The sequence below is a fragment of the Molossus molossus genome, unplaced genomic scaffold, assembly GCF_014108415.1.
Source record: "Molossus molossus isolate mMolMol1 unplaced genomic scaffold, mMolMol1.p scaffold_m16_p_10, whole genome shotgun sequence".
Classification (NCBI taxonomy): domain Eukaryota; kingdom Metazoa; phylum Chordata; class Mammalia; order Chiroptera; family Molossidae; genus Molossus; species Molossus molossus.
Window position 1 is genome coordinate 11,504,739 of NW_023425345.1, and position 24,598 is coordinate 11,529,336.

General features: G+C 45.3%; 1 protein-coding gene across 1 annotated transcript in view; it reads right to left on the minus strand.

The window, feature by feature from the left end:
* Nucleotides 1-733: 733 nt before the first annotated feature.
* The window catches only part of CUNH12orf75 (chromosome unknown C12orf75 homolog), a 36,361-nt gene continuing 12,496 nt past the window's right edge, over nt 734-24,598 (minus strand). The window contains exons 3-6 of the mRNA XM_036252697.1: nt 6,227-6,262; nt 5,353-5,432; nt 4,538-4,572; nt 734-1,474 (exon numbers count right to left, since the gene is read on the minus strand). Of these exons, the coding sequence (XP_036108590.1) occupies nt 4,568-4,572; nt 5,353-5,432; nt 6,227-6,262 (121 nt within the window). The 3' untranslated portion in view covers nt 734-1,474; nt 4,538-4,567. The remainder of the gene's footprint in view (nt 1,475-4,537; nt 4,573-5,352; nt 5,433-6,226; nt 6,263-24,598) is intronic.

Sequence of the window (24,598 nt, forward strand, 5' to 3'; positions counted from 1 at the left end):
TTCCTCGTCTGTAAATCTAAAATTATTTTAAAATTAAAAGTTTTCAAAAAGTGACTCTATCCGATATCCCTAGTGGAATAAACCTGACTACCATTATGGACTTGTGGATATGAGGTAGGCATACATGTATTATAATCATTTCTTAGTGATTCTTACCTTCGATTTTTTTTTTTTTTAGATTTTGTGGGGTTTTTTTATCCTCACCTGAGGACATTTTGCATGTATCTTCAGATAGAGTGAGAGGGAGAGAGGGAAGAAGAAAGAGAGAGAAACATCAATGTGAGAGACACACATTAAGTGGTTGCCACTCACATGACCCCAACCAGGGCCGAAGACAAACTGCAAACGAGGTACATGCCCCTAGCAGGAACCGAACCCGGGACTCTCTGGACCGCGGGCCGACGCTCTAACCGCTGAGCCAAACCGGCCAGGGCACCTTCGATATTTTTTAAAAATCAATTTGATGACCCTATGGTTCTCATGTGGACCAAATATGTAAGATAACGCTTTTCTTCTTGGGAAAAATGTTGGTTTATCATGGTAATCTATTTATACATTATCTATACATATGATATATTGTATCTATATATCACAATGCCATGGATGACTTGCTTGAAAGTGTTCTTTTGAAAATAATTCAGAAATCCAGGTAAAGAGGGATAAAAATGTTTTAATTATTGAAATATACTGGTAAATTGAGTAATGTACACGGCAATACCGAGTGGATATACATGGTCGTTATCAAACTGAAACCTTCTGAAATACCCCACTAACCCAGGTCCCTGACACAGTATAGAATTAACAGGACGAGACGCCGACATGGCTCGAAGGTCCAGCAGGAGCCCAGAGGCTCTGCGTTCGCAGGTTCGAAGCCCTGGACTACAGGAAACAGGGAGGTAATAAAAATGTGCATAAGACATGCCAGTTTCCGTCATTTATTCTCAAATACCGCCATGTCATACATTGTTCCTCATAAAGGACATTTTCTGACATTTAAATAAAGCTCAACACCAAAGAGTAAAAAAGGGAGTAAGAATCCATAACACTACAGCTAAAAAGGAATGCGAAGTAGAAATAGTGAAAGAGAACAAACAAATATATTACTTTGGAGAGTTCATTTAGAGTGCCTTGTTATCTTAACTTACAAATAGGATAAGGATTTCCTTATATAAAAACTATCAAAAGAGCATCCGCGAAAAGACGTCATCCCGGGAACGGCGTGGAGGGCGGGTCGCGTGCTGGAGCAAGCAGGCTGGCGGGGGACAGCAGCCCGCCGGCCTCTCGTCGCTGGACCACGGCGAGTCCCACACAGGCGTGCGGTTAACCACTTCCTCTCTAGGACGTCGTTCACTAGGCACCACGGTTTTAACCATCGGCCTAAGAACTGTGGGGAGGCGGGGGGGCAGGTGACTGTTAAGAATTTCCTTGGAAACGTCTGTGCACATTATGACGTCTCTAAATCTTGATGAGCAAGCTACGAAGGTAACAGACAAAGGGAAAATAATTAGCAAGCTGGAAAGCTCACATGTCAATAAAAGTCTATCAGCTTTAAGCCTATACATTATTTACTGATCTTGTTTTAAGGAAAACACACATTCCACATTCACTTACTATTTATTTAAGACTTCATGCGTGGCCAGCCCAGCGCTCACCACTGACTTTTATAAAAAGACAAAGTCAGGGAGAAAAAGAGACATACAAACTTGTAGTTAAAAGGCAACATAATGATGCATGTCAGCGTCACCCAAGTGAAAGGTACAGACTGCTCAGCCACAGCTCCATCCCCTCCCTACTTGGGCGACTCTCCCGGGAGGGGTCTAGCCATCACACCATGTCGCGGGGGATTCTGATGTAGCTAGTCCATCCACTGGCATGTGAGAGCCACCCCTTAAGCCCCTCCATGCTGACAGTACTCCTCACATCTAAATAAGCATAACTTTCACCCTCGAGTCATCAGTAGAAGAACTACACATTCGTATTGTGATATAAGTGATTTTAAAAGATTCTGAAATCAGCCCTGGGTGGTTTAGCTCAGTGGTGAGCACGCTGGCCCGAGGACCAAGGGTTTGGGGTTCAATTCCTGGTCAAGGGCATGGACTTGGGATGCAGGCTGATTGATTCCTTGGCCCCAGTCAGGGTCAGGCGGGAGGCAACCAATCGATGTGTCTCTCTCACGTTGATGTTTCTCTCTCTCTCTCCCCCCCCCCTCTCTTTCCATCCCTCCCTTCCACTCAGGTGAGGATTAACAACCAAAAAAAAGATTCTGAAATCATTCCCCAATTTACTTCAAAAAGTACCCAAGTCAACCTTGAACTCTGGTCATCAGTAACATGGCTAAATTATCATCAGGGAATTTTAGATCCACATACAAAATCTAGCAATCATCTTTTCTCCCACGAGAAAACTAAAACCGAGAGAAGGTCAAGAATTCATCTAAGGCCCCACGTCAATAGGACTACCAAGCCTCCTGACAGCTGTCCATGTGGCACTGTTTTCCACACCATTCCCATACTTTTTTGGAACACCTGTTTTCAGGAAGGTAAACAGTAACATATGCTCTCTCTTCAACTACATTATCTTTTTGATGTGATGTGAATAATAAACGTACTACTGCAACAGGGGAAAACTGGCAGGGACTTTAGAAATCTCCATGGAGGGGCAGAACTCTATTAAAAATACTAGAGACTGGCCCTGGCCAGTTTGGCTCAGCAGTTAGAGCGTCGGCCCGCAGACCAGAGAGTCCTGGGTTCAGTTCCCACTAAGGGCACGTACCTCAGTTGCAGTTTGTCCCCGGCTCCGGATGGGGTCGTGTGGGTGGCAGCCAGTCGATGTGTCTCTCTCATATTGATGTTTTTCTCTCTTCCTCCCTGTCTCCCTCCTGCTCTATCTGAAGATAAATGCAAAAATGTCCTCGGGGTGAGGATAAAATAAATAAAATTACAAGAAATCGGAAATCTCCATCAAACTCCCAGAGAAACTCAGCACCCTAATGGGGTCATGGGCACTAGGGAACAAATCCCCATGATGCTGTTGCCTTGATGAAAAAAATCTTCAAAGAAGTGGCTGCCCAGGACTGTTGCGTTTCTTATAGAAAGAAACTGGTTACAGCTTCTGTGTGCACGTCCCCCAGGGGGGAAGCTTATCTGTCTCCACTGTGAGCTTATCCTGCGACCCCCCAAACACCAAACCCAGTCCTGTCCTTCAGCAAGAAGTTGGTTCGCTATCAAATCGGTCTTGCTCTGGGTGTGCCAATGGCTGGTGCTGGTTCAAAAGGGGTATTATAATAACAATAACAGTGACGATGATGATGATGACAATGATGACAGCAGAAACCATTTATTTCCCAGTTAATACTAACAACAACCCTTCCAGCTAAGCATTCGTTCCATTTCATAGTTTAAAAAAAGGAGGCAACAAAGGGGAAGTAGCCCTGGTCGGGTGGCTCAGTTGGTTGGAGTGTCGTCCCATACACCAAAAGGTTGTGGGTTCGATTCCCAGTCAGGGCACATACTTAGATTACAGGTTGGATCCCCAGTCAGGGTACATATGGGAGGCAACCCATCGATGTTTCTCTCACATCAATATTTTTTTCTCTCTCCCTCCCTCCCTCCCTCCCTCCATCTCTCTAAAAATCAATAAAAACATATTTTTGGGTGTGGATTTTTAAAAAGTTGGTGGGGGGTGATAATTTGCCCAGCTCATCGGTGAAAGAGCCTGCAAATCCAAGTCTGCAAGGCTCCTGAAGGAGAGTGGGCGGGCTGTCTCGGGAATCTCGGGCGACAGCATTCCTGATCGCTGCCGGTTCCAACGAGGCAACACGTCATTCAGCAGGACTGGAAGACAGGGGGATCCAAGCATCAAACGTGCTCCGGACCAGGGGAACCGAGGCTCTTGGCCTCTACAAAAACGCTACTTAGTATCTTCTAGAGACCCGGGGTAGGTGATAAATGAAAGCTATTTTCACCTGTTCTTGTTCATCTTCTTATAACTCTAACTCCAAGCTCTTCACCGGGATCCCAGGTCCACAGTGCATCTTTTAGACAATGTTTTCTTCTGTCCATGTTTACATCCAACCAGCAAACCGGGCCTATGAGTTGACTATTCCTTCCTGCACAACTGGGCACTAATGTATTGCCCATTCCCATGGGAGTTTGGTGCTGATACATCTCCTCCATGTGTATTAACTAATTCCTGCTGCTGTCAAACAGCGTTGATCCTAATCTAATCCCAGCCCCAGCCTCTCTCGTCTCTCCTTGTTATCTCCAAGGTCCCAGCCCCTTGAAGAGTTTGGAAATAAAGAGTGAAACCTCATTGTTTTTGGTAAACATTCAGCTTGCTCTTATTAAATGAATGATCTGATCATTAAAGATCTCTTTATAATAAAACATGTTCGGTTTCCATAGGTATAAGCACAAAATGAAACCCCCTCCTAATCTTGAAGTCCAAGATTTCTTAAAAATACATAGCAAAATAATATCTACAGTTCATTCATCATCAAGGCTAAACAAATCCAAATATTTAGAAAAATATACAGTACCTCTTGATTATTGAGTCATGGCACTTTCTTCTAATCTTAAAGAAAAAAGAAAAGTGAAATGTTCAGATTGTAAAGAACCTATTCTAGTTGCTTATACAACCACAAATAGTTAGGACATACATTATTTGCTCATTCAAACCATGAAGTAGAGAAATAGCAATGAGGAACAAATAAGTAAAGTATGCTAAAAGTAATGTCACACAGCCCTGTGGGCACATTAGACACAGTAACAGTTCTTTAGAACTATACATGAGACAACTGTACAGAGCTCAGTAAACCAGCATTCTCTACCAAGCCCTCACTTACAAACTTACCTAAGCCAGAAGCTATCTATAAGGTTGCAGTCACACCTGTTATCGAAAGGACTTCATTCACCCCCAGTTACTGTTAAAACGCAGAAAAAGGAGCCTCACCTCATTTAATTATACAATAGGCAGTTGCCTTTCTGCTCCTCACCCGACTGATGATCAGCCAGTCATCTTTATGACGTACTACAGAAACTTACCTTTATGTTCTATAAAACCCCGTAAACTGACCGACACATTAGCTTCCGTTTCCACACTGATCACCACTGAACTTAATAAAACATTTTAAATACCAATACCCATGGAGCATAATCACAAACTGAAGCTAAATTACGACTCTCATCATATGGGGGGTAATTTCAACAAATGATGACAAAGAACAGATACATGTTCCCTACTACTCAGTAACATGTAGGTTCAGTCAAGCAAGCTGAAATATAAATTTCGTATTTTTTCACAACACATAAAATAGATCCTTAGAGAAAATACAAAGCGCATGATTTTACTTACTTTTTCGAACAGTCTTTGTTTGACTGGATACCATACTGACAGCTTCGGATGGGAGACCCACGTACACTCCTCCGTAGTTTCTTCAAGAAGCAGACACAGAAAATCAGAGCAGTTTCCATGGTGCCATATATTCGAAGAAAGCAATGGAAGCACGGAGTACTCCAGACAATTACAGAATTATTCATTCTAATTATAATTAATGCCAATTCATGATTTTTCAAAAGTAGAATTCAGAATAGTATTGCCCTTGGAAATTTACGTTTTTTTCTGTTAAAAAGAAGATATATATGAAAACTATATTGAGGTAGTAGAAATTTAGATATTTTACTTACAATAAGAAAGAAGAAGTTAGAATTTAGTATGGACATAAATATCAGTGACGTGACATGCAACATTAATCAAGAATTCAGAGTGGCCAGAGTCAAGGTCAATGCTAGGGACACACAGACACATCTCATCCATAGTTCATATAAATATAAAGTTCAGAGCGAGCGAGCTAAGGAGTAAGGGGAGCGGGGAGCAGGACCCAGAGGAGCAATGGGGGTGGACAAGGCTGAGAGAAAGGAGGGATGTCACCCAGTGAGGGAGAACAGCACCCTCAAAGGCCACAGGAGGAAAACTTCCAACGGCCACATGCACAGGACAGAGACCAAACTTGCTTGAAAGAACAAACATAATGAACCCTGGGCAAGTTCTTTTTCAGATCACATACTCCACGCCCGAAGTTTGGCTGGTGTTGTCTCTATTGAATTGGTAGTGTGCTACAGTGTTCAATTGAATTTGTGGGTTAGATTAAGCCGTGTTAAATTAAATCCATGAGATGTGGCAAAAAAAAAAGTATTCAAATTAAAGCCAGCTTCAATATCAAACATACCTCCTCTTGTCATCTTCTGTTAACGAGTCTTCTGTTCTGAAAGGTCAAAAACATTTGCAATGACCCGTTTGGTGACACAGTCAGAGACTTCATTTTTGGTTATGGGACAAGGTCTATTTTATTTCACGTTCTTCCATCGAGTATTTCTGTAACACTGTTCTGTCTCTACCTCAATCATTCATACACTAAAAAACTGGTAATTTTCTTACTTAACAAAATATGCAAACACAGCAAATGCTAAAAGGCCCACCTACAAACAAGATTAAAGATTGCGGGCGACCAAAATTAGGCAGAACACGGAAATCAGGAGTCAGGGAGCCCGGGTTTTTCTCGCGGCTGTGCCACCACCTCCCTGTGTGACAGACAAGCTGTGGGCAAATGGCCCACCTGTATCTCATTTGTAAAGTCAGGGGGTCGACCAGATGACTTTGAAGGTCCTCTCCAGGGTCTAATGCACTATGTATGCTCTTGTGTCTCATCAGTTCAGTGGCACAACTCCATGTATGAACGATTTCTTTAGTGCGAAAATAACTTAATGTCAATTAGATTTTTTTTCATCTAAAAAAAAAAAAAAAACTCCAACCATTTCATACATGATCTACTGCAAAGAGAAGGAGGAGATGTTTAAAGGGCAGTCTGTGGAGGGAACCACTAGTGTAAAATGCACAACCCTTTCCTTGTAAGAGGAGCCCACATACTGCTAGGACTCGGGGCGCGTTTCTGAGACGGTCCAAGCTTCCTTCTAGCACTCGTCAGCACACATAAGTTACTTTTCCGAAAGAAAATACAAGCTCAACGAGATCCCAATAGATCTGGCTGAACTCAACTTGCACTTTTTCAGTCAAGAAGAAAAACAACTTGAAAACAGCTCCAGCTTCACCGCATCGTCTCATCGTAGGGACTATGTGTGGGTTCGCCCATTTCAAAGCTGTCAATATTTCAAATGTACATATGATTTTTGCCTCATCGCCACACCCAGGAAGTCCCAAGTCTATGAAGGAGGGGAGAACAAAGGTGGGGGCCACCTGCTGAACCCTGGCCTTGCGCACGGCTAATACTCCAATAGCGGGCGAAACCCCCTGGAGATCTAATTGATCCAGCTGAGCACATAACTGACACTGGCCAGATCATTATCAACTTCATTTCTCTCTTGCTAACGTCGGGTCGTTTTTTAATTCATAGGTGTCAAAGTCATACTCTATTAAAAATGGTGTTATGCTTACTGAAGTGGTATAACAAAGTGTTGTTTACGCCTTGTAATTAAAATGGATTATAACCTGTTAGTAGGTAACAGGAAAATGATGGTGACAACTCGTTCAAGATTATCAGGTGGGTTTGCTTCGGTCATGAGTGACTAACGTTATCATGAAATTGTTTTTGAAGCTGTAAATAACTAGCAGATTTGGACATATACAAAGTCTCATGTTTTCTGCCACAGCTAATCTTTTCATACCCAATTACATATCTGTTTATTTTCATTCCTTCCCTTTTTAATTCTGCTTAAGGATATAGTCAAGGTTTTATTTATTTATTTATTTTTATTATCCTCAACCGAGGACATTTTTGCATTTATCTTCAGATAGAGCGGGAGGGAGAAAGGGGGGAAGAGAGAGAAACATCGATGTGAGAGAGACAAATCAACTGGCTGCCACCCACACGACTCCAACCAGGGCCAGGGACAAACCGCAACCGAGGTACGTGCCCTTAGTGGGAACCGAACCCACAGTCTCTGGTCCGCAGGCCAACGCTCCAACCACTGAGCCAAACCGGCCAGGGCAACATAGTCAAGGTTTTAAAATATATTTTAACTTTCCCAAACATAAGAAAACCGTAAGTTATTTTAATCTATTATAAATCTTATTAATTATTCAATATCCTAGAACCCAATCTGTGTTCATAAGTGTCAACAGTTTGTAATAGTATTCAAATAAAAGTTTTATTCATTCTAAAAAAAAAAGTAATCAACAATCTTACACATCTACCTGGTAGGAAATGATAATGTAGCTGCTGCCATATTTACTAGATAATAAGCTAAGCTTCAGATATAATACAAAATGTTAAACATGCCATTTATATAGACTTATAAGCCTGGCTGGTGTGGCTCAGTGGACTGAGCATCGTCCCATGGACTGAGAGGTTCGATTTCCAGTCAGGGCTCATGCCCAGGTTGCGGGCTCAAGGCAGCTGATCGATGTCTCTCACATCAATGTTTCTCTCTCTCTCTCTCCCTTCCTCTCTCTCTAAAAAAAAATCAATAAAAACATATTTTTTTTAAAAAAGACTTATGTCTATTCTTTTAAACCTTCACATCATTTATAGTGCCTGCCTTTGCACATATGCCCCACGTATGAGACTGCTGCTTCCACAATTGATTACTCTGTAACACGACTGGAGATTGAAGACGTGGGTACAAACGGTGTCATCAGTGAGTCCCTCTGGTGTGTCAGGTACAGTGCGGGGTTGGGGGAGGGGCACTTCACACCATCAGTGCTATTCTGGAGTACAGAGCCTTCCTTGTCACCAGACTATAATTTCCTGTTTTGTTGCCTTTTACTTTTTTAATGATTTTTTCTTTTTCAATTACAGTTGACACATATTATTTTCATTTCAGACGTACAAGCCTGTGATTCAGACATCTATGTAATTTATGAAGTGATCACATCAATAAATCTAGTACCCACCTGACACCGTACAAAGGTATTACAGTATTATTGACTATATTCCCTGTGCTGTACCTTACATCTTTTTTTTTTTAATCCTCATCCAAGGACATTTTTGCATTCATCTTCAGATAGAGCAGGAAGGAGGAAGAGAGAGAGAGAAACATCGATGTGAGTGACACATCGACTGGCTGCCACCCACACGACCCAACCGGGGCTGGGAACAAACTGCAACCGAGGTACGTGCTCTTAGCAGGAACCGAACCCGGGTCTCTCTGGTCCACAGGCCGATGCTCTAACCACTGAGAAAAGCTGGCCAGGGCTGTACCTTACATCTTTGTGATGATTTTGTAACCACCAATCTCAATCCCTTTCCCCAAAAGATTATTTCTTGTTGATAAGAGACATTACCTTGGAGCAGTGGACAAAACTGGGGTGTGAAGTTCATCTGACCACTAAGCAACTTAGCAAGAAACCTAAGTCTTTGGGATTCTAATCCCTCGGAGAGTCTCCCGTTTGGAAGGATGCCCTGGCGGTCCGGACACTGGGGCTGCCCGTCTGGACACCACCTTAAGATATCATCGCTCTTGTTTCCTCACACAAAACGCATTTGAAAGATTTTGTTATCAACCGGCCTTAACAGCTAATTTGCTGATAGTTTCTTAGACATACAGGTGCCACCAGGAGCTCCTGATGCGCATGGCAGAGCCAAGGTCCCCTGATGTCACCGGAACTGGAGGCCAATCAGTTCTGCCTTTGGGGTGCCAGCGCGGCCTCACTGTGGGCACATGCAGATCCCCACCCAGTTTCTGAAGGAATGAAATTAGTCCCTGGTCCTTCTTCTGCCCCACAGACCCGGGACGTCCAGGTGAGAACCACGGAGCCCTGGGGTGACCAGTCTGTGTTTCACTGAGGACTTGATTATTTTTCTTTTCTGGTCGCTACTGCTTAAGTGGCAGAAAAGAGGCTACTGGGTGGCCTGCAGCTGTGGCAGCTGATGTGTGCATGATAACGTGTGTCCCCCGGCACCAGTGAAGGGGGGGGACAGAACGCAAGGCCACACCTCCCCGCTCGGGGAGAACAGTGGTCAGAGACCGTCTAGAAGGCCCATCGGTCCTCTATGTTCTGCTGGTGCTGAGACAGAGAGTGAGATGGCTTCACCCTCGAGTCTCCCCTAGAGAGGAGAGCCCGGAGACTGGATTATTCCGCGTGGAAAACAGAACGTGAGAACGGGGCCAGCTCACAGCGGAGGAACTAGAGAAGAGGCCAGACTGCTCTGCTGTTCTTGATAACACTGCTCGGGGCTCCACGGGTCCCAGTGCCGCTAGGACAGCCAGCCCACGGCCCTGCCTCGGGAAAGGAGCACGCGGCCACCGTCAGCCAGGACGGGGTCCCCGGGCGGCCCGCCCCTACACAACAGTTCTGGAACCGGGTTCGGGAGTCAAGCCCCCGACACCTGCAAGCAGAGGTGCTGAGAAGTGGGAAATGCGAGAGAAATTCGGGGACAACCTGAGCACCCCTTAACCTACCATACACGGGGGAGACACCCTGAGAATAAGGCTTTTACCAAGAGAACTAAAAACACAGGGTTATAGGCAGTAAGAGACCTGGTACCGTAAACCAAACAACCTCAAGACAAAAAGCGAAGGTAGCTTTTACCAGTTTCCCTCCCTGCCCCCCCTGCCGTGGCCTCAGTGTCACCATTAGGGAGCCAAAGGCCAGGTTCAGTGAGGGGAAAGGGACTTGGCACCAAATACCAAAGGGCCACGGGCGATCCAGGAACAACACGTGGCGAATCTTGCTGGGGGACCTTGAGTTCCTGTCCCTCCTCCAAATCCCGCCCTGCTCCGTGCTGCTGGGGCCAGGACTGAACACACGTTCTCCTTTGACACCTGGCTCCCTGTCGGGTCTCCCAACAAGATGCCAGAGACAAAGCGCCGAAGGAGGAGAAGAGCTCCCCTTTCCATGTGTGGGCACCCCAGCAGCTGGTCCCGGTGTCCAGAACAGGACCCATTACTCTCCTTTCCTGGTCACCACAGCTCAAGTGGGCGGCCAGGGGCAGTGGCTACTGAGTGGCCTGCAGCTGTATCACTGATGGGCTTCAAAAGTCAGATGTGCCGGTTCCAGCCTGGTAGTGCCGTCTTCCAAAACCCTGGGATACCAGCAGCTGCCAGGCAACACGCTCCCCTCAGAAGTCTGGGCCCCAGCCCCACAGAACCCCTCTTCCTCCAGCTCGTAGATTTTGATAACCCCAACCTCTTTCCTTGGTCACTCTGCCCAGGTGGCCACTTCCCACTATTACCAGTTCTGTCCATCCCTGCCTTCCCTTTTCACATTCTCAATCCTCCAACACCTGCTTAACCGAGTCCTAAGGGTAAATTCTCTCTGCTGAAATAGTTCGTGTGCGTTCCTTCACCCTGACTGGACGTTAACTGCACACTGCCTGGCAGCAAGAATGGGGTTTATCTCACCCCTGAACACGTCTTTCTGAAGTACTTGTTTTCCGTTCAGCAGGTCCAACCACTACAATGTCATCAACACACTGGACCAGGGTGATGTGCTGTGGGATAGCGACAAGATCAAGATACTGCAGAACAGAGGACACGAGAAAGCGGGGCATCTATACGACACGGAGGCAGGGCTGCGAGGTATTACTGCCGGCCTTGCCAGGACCAGTCACAGCCCCTTGTAATCCCTGCAAACTGGCCCAGGGGTGAGGTGGGGCGAGGGTTACGTTGCTTATTGTCAATAAAGAGAATACGTCTTGAACCGCGGCTAAAATTGGAATCACCTTTTCGTGAGGTTTACAATAATCCAAAGTCACTCTCTAAAATAAATCTGCCTTCTGCCAGGCCAAACAGGCAAGTGCAAGAGGACATGAGAGGTATTCGCATGTCTTCATCTTCTCAAGTCTTTTGTGAGGACACTGATTTCTGAAATTCCCCCAGGGATGCAATATTCTTTTGTTCATTATCCTGGTAGGGAGGGGAAATTCCATTGGCTTCCGCTTGGCCCTTCCTCCCAAGATGGCCTTACTTCACAGGTCAGAGGGCCAGCCTGGGAACCCAGCCAGCTGCCAAATGTCTACTCCAATTACAAATTCAAGAACCAAGAAAGCAACCAGAGCACGGGTCTGCAGACGACCGGACCCACAGGAATTCTGAACATTAGTCAAAATTCCATTTTTACCTGACTACCAGAAGCCCACACATGGACTGGCGGACCACAGTGGCATTTCTGGGTCCTCAGGTACTAGCATCAACCCAGAGCCAGCGTCTAGAAATCTCTAAGAAGTCCAGGCTCTTCCTTTAGCTCTGGGCACAGCTCTGGGGAAGACCTGGAGGATGACCTGCAGCACACGCCTGTGGCCACGTTGAATGTTCCCTCGGGGAGCATGGCCTCCCCTTCAATCAAGGGGCTCGCAAACTAACTTGGGTCTGGAAACGGAGTTTTCCACTGTGATGACTATTACCAGTTCTGTCCAGCCCTGCCTTCCTTTTTCACATTCTCAATCCTCCAACACCTGCTTAACCGAGTCCTAAGGGTAAATTCTCTCTGCTAAAATAGTTCGTGTGAGTTCCTTCACCCTGACTGGACGTTAACTGGCACACTACCTGGCAGCAAGAGTCCCAGACCAGAAGTCTTCCTCTTGTAGAAATATACAGAGGGAGAATATGAACCTTTAGAAGCCTGTCCATCAATCAGATTCATCCCTGGGGAGGCTGTGATCAACCAGCCATGATCAAAGATCCTTCCGGGATAAAACGTTTCATTTGCCCCTTCGCCTCGCTGTCCATGATGGTAAGTGTGCCCACCTTGTCTCGGGGGCTAGGTTCTGGGTCTCTGCCCGGAGGAGCCATCTCAGGGACAGTTCCTCTTGCTGCCTCCTGGAGCTCGTGGGGATACTCCCCGCACTGTCAGTTGCGTTGACAGCTCAGTGGAGGGGCATCCTCTGAGGTGCGGAGCAGGTCACGCTTCAGAAATGCACAGCGACATCTCTGTCCTTAAGCCTTTGGAGTCTTTCCTCTCTGCCGTACCAGGGAAGTTCCAGCATCCCCTCCCCTGGCTGGAGGGCAAGCTCATCCTGTTTCATCAGCCAAGTTAACTGAACCGCTGGAGTCCCGGCCACGCACCTAAATGATCAAATCTAGAATCTCTGTGAACTGTAACAACGAATTCAGTCTAACTCGATATATCCTCCTTCCTCCTTGGTCTCACACCCGTAGAATCAATTCCCACACACGCTCCCTAGGTGTCTGGTAATACAAACTACAAAGTCCTGCGATCACTTTGTAGTATACGCTCTCTCCTCCCAGGTCAGGTGTACACTTGTCCCTTTGGGACACACTGGGATCTGACCCAATCTCTGGGTCTAGCAGCAATCAGGGGTGGCTAGAGCAGGTCCTGAGGAGGACAACCATCCCCTAGCAAGGCAACCACCGTCCATCAAGTAGCTTCATCCCTGAGGAGGCTGCGATCAACCAGCCATGATCAGAGATCCTGCCGGGATAGAGCATTTTCATTGCCCCGTCGCCCCATTACAGGAGGGGTGCCCACCCCGCTTCCGTGCCTCCCACCCAGCGGGCCCCCTCCTTTCTCAACGGCACCGCCAGGAAAACAGAGGGCACCTGGCTGGCAAAGCAAGTCCGCTCTCCGTCACTGGTTTCCCCTCAGTCCGATTCGGGCCAGTCTAGTGCTCTTGAGAGAGGAAATGGGAAACAGCAGAGGCAACAACAGCTGTCCCTGCGCTACCCAGGGACCAACAGCCACAAAACTCTCCCTGCAACGTGGGGCTGAAGCTAAAACTAGCAGAGACCGCGCCTCCATTCACCGCCGTTAACGCGCGGACAGCAGAAGTCACGGCCCACCTCGACCTCTGGCCTCCCCGGTGAATCCAGGAAAGAGTAAAGGGAGGTAAGGACGGTGTGAAGAGGCAGGTAGGTTGGCTTTTTGAATTCAAAGTTATAAGCAACCAAGTAGATGAGTAATTTTAAGGGTCTGGAAAGGACACGATTTAAGTCTAGTTTAACCGTACCTGCTGGCTAAAGTCACAAATTCAATTTCTCTGTTATCAGTCATGTGTGCCTCAGTGCCGAAGTGGGGACCCCAGGGAAGGGGCTAGAACTAAGGCTGTGGCCAGGATCAAGCTCAGAAGGAAGACTTACTTCTGAAGTCCAGAAAGCACAGGAGCAAAGCATCACTGAAGGACTTAGGTTAGTGTTCCCGCGTAGTTATTCCGTTTTCTGGTTGTGTGTGATCCACTGCTCTGCAGAGTAGGCACGTGTGACGGGTATGTTTGGACCAGAGGGCACACGACCGACAGTCTGGTGGTAGTCTGCTTTCTCTGAAATCAAGGCAGTGTTTTCCTTCTGACCATACACATCATTTGAAAAGTTGTGGAAAGTGATGTAGTATTTGAAAAAAAAAAAAAAAAAAGTGTAATGGTGCAGTTACTTTTTAATCATAAGCTCACATCCCATCTTACAAAGAAAACCTTTGAAACCAAAGGAACATTTCCTAAGAACCATGAAACATGTATTAACTATTTTGGACCAGGTTTAAAAAATACACTGGGCATTTAATTAAAAGTGGGTCTCTTTCTGTTAGCAAAGAAATTAGCTTCTTTTATCAAAGAACGGGTGTTCAAGGAGAAAGACTGTGTCAAGGTTAAAGCCGCCCACTGTTTACCACCTTCTAGAGGAAGAGCCCATGCTCACGGCTCTGACTCAAGTTCGCGGTCACAGCATCAATAAAATGTTTGACAGTGGACCGCCAGTCATTAATATTTTCCTCACTTTAGAGATTGTTAAAAAGATAAGTCATCAGTTGACATTTTACAAATGACACACCCTTGCAGACTGATATACTGGTGAGTGATATCTATCTTAGCCAAAATGGCCCAACACTTGGCCCTCACACACACGTCAGAAGAAGAAAAAAGAAACCAACCATCGGCAACCATAACAAAGCTTACAGACAGATAGCTTCAAGTTTCCAAGCTGCTTTCTTGTATCTCAGTTCCCACCAAGTGCCCGGAGCCTACTTCCTGGAACTTGCTATTGATCAGCATGGGGCTCTTCTCAACCCTTCTCAGACTGCACATGGGCACTGACCCAGATTCCCAGGTACCTGCGCTCCATCTGCTCCACACCAGCTTTGCAGACCTTTCCAAACGAACCAGAGACTGAATCTCTCTCTAACCATGACTCTGCCGTTTTATTTTTTTAATTTAATTCTCACCCGAGGACATTTTTGCATTTATCATCAGAGAGAGCTCGAAGGAGAGAGGGAGGAAGAGAGAGACATCAATGTGAGAGAGGCACATCGACTGGTTGCCACCCACACAACACCATGGGGCCGGGGACTAACTGCAACAGAGGTATGTGCCCTTAGCGGGACCCGAACCTGGGACTCTCTGGTCCGCGGGCCGACGCTCTAACCGCTGAGCCAAACCGGCCAGGGCAACTCTGACTTCTTTTAAGTCAAGGTTCCAGGAGGTAGGCTGCCTCAGAACCAGTTATGTGTCTGTGGTTGCCCGTTGGGGTAGGATGGCTTTCCTTTGCCTATCCTATTTATCACCATATTGTGTACATGCCGATTTAAAACCAAATATCCATACAGAACACCTAAGCTTTTCAATCGGTTTATACCGCTAGGATCTCTGTTATCAATAACTATCACCTTAATTGAAAGAAATCTATCCAGCCCTGGCAGGGTGGCTCGGTTGGTTGGAGCATCGTCCTGAACACCAAAATGGTTGCAGGTTCAATTCCCCAGTCAGGGCATTAACCTAGGTTGTGGGTTCAATCCCCTGTTAGAGTGAGTATGGGAGGCAACCAATCGATGTTCCTCTTTCACACTGATGTTTATCTCTCTGTATCGCTCCCTCTCTCTAGAATCAATGAAAACAAATCCTTAGGTGAGGATTTAAAAAAATAACATAGCCCTGCTGGTGTGGCTCAGTGGTTGAGCGCTATCCCATGCACCAAGAGGTCACCGGTTCAACTCCCGTCAGGGCACATGCTCAGGTTGCAAGCTCAATCCCAGTAGGGGGCGTGCAGGAGGCAGCTAACAGAAGTTTCTATCTCTCCCCCTCCCTCCCTCTTACTCTAAAAATCAGTAAAAACATATTTTAAAAGAATATCCTTGGGTTGGGGTTTAAACAAATGAAAAGAAACCTTATCCAGAGTTACTGTATCAAATACAAACCACTATGTTTTTTCTTCCTCAGTAATACATGGTGGTCAAAATAGTTTCATCACTATATTTGCTTAGTTTCTGGGTTGTATAAAATAGCTATCTGAAGTGACCCACACAAGGGTTTTGAAGGTAAAATAACGGAACCACAGCATGGATACATTATGTGCACTCTCAGGAACAAAGATAGAGGCCAAATGTTAGACACTGGCCACCCCGCCCCCAGTTACCATCTCCTAACTCATCCTGGCTGTAGCCTGCCCTGAAATGCACAAGGTCCTCACTCCCCTAGCTTTCCAGACTAACATAGTTATGTGGCAAAAAAAAAAAAAAAAAAAAAGGAGAGAGATTTATTTTTCACTTATTCATCAAGAAAAATGTCCTAACTCTAGAACTATTCTTATTAGTGATGATCTAAGAGGCTGAAAAACAGACTGCAGTCTTTTCTTTTTCCATATTTGCAGTGCCACGAACTTAATTTGATTTGTAAAAGTAAAAATTTAATACGGAAGCCTCTGGAGACCTTTCATGGAGCTGACTAGCTACTTTTACCATTCACCGTCATCTTTCGGAATAAGTTTATTGTATTGACAATGTTGACTTCCGGTCACACCGCATTCTCCAGAGAAAGTATAATTATTTAATTTTCTTTACAATGTCTTTACGATGGCTCCTGCTTTTTAGGGTGGCTCCAGCAAAGTCTACCAAACAATTACATTTGATGTAGGGCAAAATTAATGTTTTGCCATGGCCTGTTTGGGCCTATGGGCAATCTCATTCATTTCTTCCTGATTTCAAAACGTCTTTGGCCCTGGCTGGTTTGGCTCAGCGGTTACAGCGTTGGCCTGGGGTCCAGAGAGACCTGGGTTCGGTCCCCGCTAAGGGCACATACCTCGGTTGCAGTTTGTCCCTGGCCCTGGTTGGGTCGTGCAGGAGGCAGCCACTCGATGTGTCCCTTCACATCAATGTTTCTCTCTCTCTCTCTCCCCCCCCCCTCCCTCCCACTGTATCTGAACAAAAAATAGAAAAATGTCCTCGGATGAGGATTAAAAAAAAAAACAAAAACGTCTTTGGACAGTTATCTTTAAATCTCCCTCCTTGGAAGAGCCCTTTGGCCAATATCGGTCCCTTTCTTTCTCCCAGAATGTATTACTGGAGAACCTGAGTAACATTCACTCTTTGCATGGGGCTAATGGATCAAGAGCTAGATTATAATTTCACTACCTCTCTACTGTTCTAAGAAGCACATGCTATTGGGGGTTACTGCATCATTGGCTGCAAAAGTTAGCAGTTTCCTTAAGTCAGAAATGTTCTTTCCACCTCCTTACCTAAAGAAATCTTGCTTTTCCCTGATGGTATCACTTTTCCAAAACCAGCAGCAGATGCAGCTTGTCTTCTCTTATCCCAGAGACTCCAAACAGGAGATGGAGCCAGCATGCTCCCAACCTCCCCACTGAGCTTCCACGCAGGCCAAGTCCACCTCCACCCAAACCCTGCCCTCTGGCGTCAGAGCCCTGCTATGCAGGCCCCATGCACTGAAGATGCTGGCTTGCTTTCTTAAGCATCACGATCTCGGATGATTTTAAAATCCACAAGAATCACCTGACCAACCTCTTGCTTCACATTTCGCTGACTTCCTCTATCCCAACAATGTTAAATGCTGCTCTGATAACTCACTCCCACGGCTGCTCAGTGGAGCTTAGTTCCTGGAACTACTTCACCTCTGACATTTCGGAGCAGAAAACCCCACTCCCTAAGAGGGGAAAAGTCTTCCTTCCGCCGTTCCCATTCCCAAGACGCCTGCTTTCTTGTTGCGCCTTCACCTCCAGTCCATCCACCCCCACCCCACCATCAGCCCTGTGAGATTCCCTCCCCCTCTCTTAGCATGTGCCTTGCAGTCAAGCATCTCAGCAACACTTGCGGGTCACCACCTCTCCCGCTCTACCCCTGAGGAACCCACCATCTACTTTCTCTCTTCCTGCTCTGAAAATCTAACCATGCGTTGATGGGCACTCACCCGGACTATGTGACTTCTGTGAAGGCAAAGCCCTCAATGCAGCAGGTCTTTGCCATCAGGTATTCACGACAGAGGCTCTGCTAAATCTTTTCAACAACCCTTAAACCACCTAATAATCCCATGGCGTTTACAAGGGGCAGCAGAGCATATACCAGGTACTATCCTAGGATACTGAAGCTATTGTACCAATAACCACCGTAAGCCTTGAGCAGTTACTCAAGCACTCTATGCCTCATTTCTCACGTGTAAAACGAAACAGCATTACGGTCCCCATCAGACTGTCACGGGTCCAGAATGAGATAATGCACCTGAAATGCCAGAATCACTATATAGCTGGATCCTCAATCAAGAGGAGCCACTAACTCAGAATGATGATGATGATGAAGGTGGTCACCCTGCACAGTTACCACTATCCCAGTTTTGCAGATAAGAATACTAAGGACAGATATCACACAGCTCGTAAATGGTGGCAGGTCTCTGCTTCCAAAATGCATGCCACCCCCACCCCATCCTCCGCCCTACCCGCTACTTCACAGAGGAGAAATGAGTCCCTCAGACACCCTCAGGTTTGACACAAGGAAGGGAGGGCTCAGAGAAAACATGTGCTTTAGCCACGAAAACTGATAAAGGACTGCAAGGAAACTCAAGTTTAGAGATTCGTAATTTCTTTTTATTTTAAAGAAAGAGCTTCACCGCCATCAACAAATCATCAAACAACAAGTGTTGGCGAGGGTGTGGAGAAAAGGGGACTCTAGTACACTGCTGGTGGGAATGCAGACTGGTGCAGCCACTATGGAAAACAATATGGTGTTACCTCAAAAAGTTAAAAATTGAACTTCCATTTGACCCAGTGATCCCACTTCTAGGAATATACCCTAAGAAGCTTGAAACACCAACCAGAAAGAATACATGTACCCCCATGTTTGTAGCAGCACTATTTACAATAGCTAAGATCTGGAAATAGCCCCAGTTAGACGAATGGATAAAAAAGCTGTGGTACATATACACAATGGAGTACTACGCAGCTGTAAGAAGGAAAGACCTCTGATCCTTTGAGACTACATGGAGGGACCTGGAAAGTATCATCCTAAGTGAAACAAGCCAAACAGAGAAAGACAAGTATCATATGATCTCACTTATTTGTGGAATATAATGAACATAACAGTCTGAGGAAGGGGGTAGTCCCAGAGACGCGGAAATGGGATACAGACTGACAATCCCCTAAATAGGGGTGGGGTGGGGAAGAGATAAACCACAGAACTTATATGCATGTGTGCATGAACAGTGGACATGGACAACAAACTGGGGAAAGGGCAGGGAGGGGGGGAGGGAGAAATCAGTGGGGGGAAAAGGAGAAACATCTGTAACAAAAATTAATTAATAAAAAAATAAAAAGAAAAAGAAAAAAAAGAAAAATTGTGGGCAAAATAAAAACTAAAGAATAATCAACTAAAAAAAAAAAAAGAGCTTCAACGTGTTTTATGTTACCTCATTCCAAGATAATGTTTTCTCTAGCTGCCACCTTCCATAACAATAAAAGTGCTTTGTCAATTTACAGGTTTTATTTATTTATTTTTTTATTTATTTATTTTTTTGGTATGTGCCCCTAGCGGGAACCAAACCCAGGACCCTCTGGTCCACAGACCGATGCTCCAACCACTAAGCCAAACTGGCCAGGGCTCACTTTACAGGTTTTAAATGAAAGAAGTACTTGAATTATCTTGCTTACATTGAGTGCCTATGGTCTTTTATTTTTAACAGCAAATATTCAATTTGAGCCCTGGTCAGTTTGGCTCACCAGTTAGAGCAACAGTCTAGGGACCAAAGGGCCTCGGGTTCAATTGCTGGTCAAGGGCATGTACCTGGGTAGCAGGTTCAATCCCGGGCCCTAGTGGGAGTTGTACAGGAGGCAACAGATCAATGTGTCTCTCTTGCATCAATGTTTCTATCTCTTCCTCCCTCCCTCCCTCCCATCCAGTCTATCTAAAAAACTAAATGGATAAGTATCTTCGGGTGAGGATTAACCAAAAAAAATAATTTTTTTGAGTCAAATTGTTTAATGTTTCTCATTTGAAACATATTTATAATATTCATATAAATATTGCTTAAAATTTTAAGTTGAGATTTTTTTTTTTCTTTTTTTTTTTTTTATCCTCACCCGAGGACATTTTTCCATTTTTTGTTCAGGTAGAGTGGGAGGGAGAGAGAGGAAGAGAGAGAGAGAGAAACATCGATGTGAAGAACACATCGAGTGGCTGCCACCCGCACGACCAACCAGGGCCGGGGACAAACCGCAACCGAGGTACACGCCCTTAGCGGGAACCGAACCCGGGTCTCTCCGGACCGCAGGCCGACACTCTAACCGCTGAACCAAACCGGCCAGGGCAAGAGATTTTTTTTTTTAATAATGTGAAAATTGACCTCCACAGGGAGAACACGCTTTGAGTCTGCCTGCCCAGTTATAACTGCCCCTGTTCTGGTAAGTGCATCCCAATTTTTCTTTGGTGTGGAAACCAGCCCCTCCCACCTTTTGGCCATATGATCATGTGGAGCTAATGGTACCGATTGGCTCCAGCAGTGAGCACATGACCTAGGCCTGGCCAATGAGACGCTCACGGTTCCCCCTGCCCACTGGCTAATCCAGAAAGAGGCATAAGAGCCCATGTCCTGGCCAGGGAGAGCCTCACACTAGGACTTTTAATCAAACCTTCTGGAAAAAAAGCCCTCCCCCCACAGGAATGATTAAGCTGATAAGATACAAACTGGCATTTGCTTCACCACTTGGGGAAAGTTGCCTACGAATGGAGCCAACAGCAGGAAGGCAGAGATGAGAGCTTCTTCCTGTCATTTGATTACCTGGACCCGGCCAAGCTGAGGCCCAAGCCCCCGAGCTTTTCCGTTACACGTGCCAGTAAATTCCTTCTCGTTTGTTTGTTTAAGCCACTTTAAGCTGGACTTCTGCCATTTCCAACCAAAAATATCCCAACACAACCTACTTGTGCCAAAGAGCTAAGATCATTCACTGAAATTAAAAATAAAAAAAGCATGGCTGATCTTTGCAAGTTTGTGAAAGCAGCCAAATGTCATCACGTGGAAGCCACATCTAGCTTGTTCTGCATGTCCCTGCGCTGGGATTTCATTTCGAAGAGACAGGGAGCGAGAGAAAAAGAAAGGTGCACCCCCTGATATGCACACGAGTCTGTCTTGATGCCACTGAACTTCTACATATCCTCACCCATGCGTTCCTCCTTATCTCAAGTTTCTAAGGTTAATCTACATTTTTAATCTTTGTCGCCTGTTCTAATATCTATTTCCATCAGTAGTTTCTCCCTCACCACAGGTAACTCCTTCCCCAAACCACCCTCAGCTTTTCCGACTCTACTGGCTTCTACCCTTTATCCTGTAAGTACATCTACATCTCCTCTGTGCAAAAATTAAATAAAAGAGTAACAGACTTCAATGCACACAATCAGGCAGAAGTAATCAGAAAAAAATGGAATAGGGTAATCGATCAATGATGGCTGCTGCTGGCAGGATAACAGCTGCTTTTTTCTCTTTTATAAAAAAAAATACTTTTCTGTACTTTCCAAATTTTTTTGGTATCCCTTTTATAAAAGAAGTATATATGTTTTTAAAAGATGCTTCCTCTTTCAGCTACCAACACCTTTCCATCCCTTCCCGCCAGACATGAAATGAAAGACCACACACAGTTCCCGGCCCCTCGCTCGCTTCCACTTTGGCTCATGCCACTCAACTGAAGGTACAGCTCCCCGGTGACCAGTGTGGCCATCATGCCACATCCAATGGCTTCTCTTTTCCCTTTAGCCTACTTCATCTCTATGGATTATCAGCCATCCCTTCCCCTGGCTCAAGTCTGAAACTGCGGAGTCATCCTCAGATGTTCCTTTCCTTTCCTCATTCAGTCATTCAACAGATCTTGTCAATTCTATTTCCAAGTGCACCTTGACCACATCTCCTCCTTTCCCATGGTGACTGTCTCCTGTCTGACCCTCCTGTGGCCTCACCCCCGTCACTCTGTGCCTCCAACCCTCCAAGACCCAGACTAGCATTAAAGTCTTACTATTTTAGCCCTGGCTGGTTTGGCTCAGCGGTTAGAGTGTCAGCCTGTGGTCCAGAGAGACTGGGGTTCGGTTCCCGCTAAGGGCATGTACCTCAGTTGCAGTTTGTCCCCGGCCCTGGTTGGGTTGTGTGGGTGGCAGCCACTTGATGTGTCTCTTTCACGTCAATGTTTCTCTCTCTCTCTCTCCCTCCCACTCTATCTGAGCAAAAAATGGAAAAGTGTCCTCGGATGAGGATTAAAAAAAAAAAAAGTCTTACTATTTTAATAATTAGCATTTATCACAGTGCACTTTAGTCCCCAGGAGACAACAGCCTACTTAAGGGAAGAAATATCACTTTATTTGTTATTATATCCTGGCTTCTTGCCTATGAATAAATAGAAAAGGGGAGATATAGTAAAAATTGCAGACTTTTCTAAAGAATTGATTTTTTAAAATTATTATTAAGGGAGTAATTCTAGTCTTTCTGACTCCTAAAAATAACCATAATTATTCTAAAAGCCCTTCTGTGGTCTGTTTAACCTGGCGGGTGCCCTGTTGGAAGTTCTGTGCCCTTCGCACCCGCTGTTGTGACTTTGGTTACTCCTGTTGGTTTGAGATCAAGCTCTATTTTTTAATCTTCATAATAAAAAGTTTAAATTGTCTCACTTTCTCAGCTCCTGATTCATTCATGGCATCACCTGTTATAGTCAAGATGCATAAATCTGTAGTTTCTACTTTTAGAAACAGAACGTGTTTGAATATAACTTTGTGCATGGAAAAGTAATACTATAATACTCTAACTTTTTCCAATTAAATTTACTACATTTATTTTTAAAAGGGTCATTTATTCAATAAAATTATATCTAGATCTAGATGTTACAGGACATACAATGAGCTACATATAGCCACAGGAAAATTATATCTGGGGAATTCAGACTTTTTTTTAAAGAGAATTCAGGATTTTAAAAAGTAGTTAAATGGCATCTCACATCCTGGAATAGTGAAATTTTGTTGACAAAAAGTCCACAAGGCATCCATGAATTTTATTAGAAATTTCCGTGCCTCTAAAAGAAAGAGGAAGTCATGAAATCAGTCTCTGCTTAGAGAGAATTGATGCAATTCATTCTCTGTGTATTCAATCAGCACTGCGTTCAAAGCACAATACTAATAACTACAGGGGACGCTGAGATGGGCAAGACATTTCCCTTCCCTCGATTTCCAAGGGGACAAGATAAATAACAATATAAGCCCAACATGATGTATCATAAGAGAGGCCCAAACTGCTATAAAAGTTCAGAAGAGAACTTCTATCCAGTTGATTATATGAAATTCTTTTCACATGAAAGCCCTGAAAAACAGACAGAATTTTTACAAACAGAACTGGGGGAAATGCAAGTCCATGAAGAGGAAATGGCAAAAAACTAAGAACCGAGACAGAAAGCGTGAGGCCAGTCGGGCCCCTGAGGGTCTCACTGAGCGAATGTCAGTACATCCCTCTGACCTTGACCTTGCTCAGTCCCTGGGTGCCGTGTTCCCTTCCACCTCGTGCAGTCGGTCAGCTAAAGCATAAGTGGACTTCCTATTCCCAAAGGACTCTGTGCTGAATCCAGCGAGCCATGAAAAATAATTGCGAGTTTCTGAGCAGGGGTCCTAAAAGAGCAGGAGAGTGTTTGAGAAAATTAATCTGGCAACAACATATAAACATGGAAAGGAGAGACCAAGACACTGCACTAGCAAGAATAAGGTAAGGATGCTGAACTCACTGTGGCTAAAGGTTTTCATAACACACCCAAACACGGCAACCAGGAGTTCGAGGCCACCTATATTGCTTCCTTTGCACCGTATAAAATGCAGTTACTTCCCAAGAAACTATACAACCCCATTCTAATCTCTGAATTTTTCCTTATAACTAAAGAAGTCTATGTCTGGTGTCTGACCACTGACGGCTCTCAAGCCCCCCACTCCCCTTATGCCCCACGTGTGTGCACACTGGCAGAGGGCCGGGCACGCCTTCCTCGTGCTGGCAGGGAGAGCACACCGTGCGAACCTCTGCCCACACACAGGAGCCCGCATCCCAGCTCCGCACCCCAACCCCCAAAACCAAAGCCGCGCAGCCCTTCTTCCTTCACCCGAGCTGAATGGACCAGTTTGGGTGCCTATCCTGCCCACACCCCCGAAAAGCCTCATTACGTAATAAATCTTCCCATATCCTCTTGGTGTACGTGTGGCACCATCAGCCTTGAAATCAGACCAGTTTGGGGTGAGTGGGACAGGGGTTGATCCCGCCCTCCATGGAGTACAACTAATGCAAAGGCCTCACTATACTTAGACTGGAGATAGGAAGGTGTGAAAAGGGGCATATGGAGGACCGAATGGGTTCCTGAGCTCCGGATGCCTCTCAAAAAGGGAAGCTCATATATATAATTTTTAGAGAGAG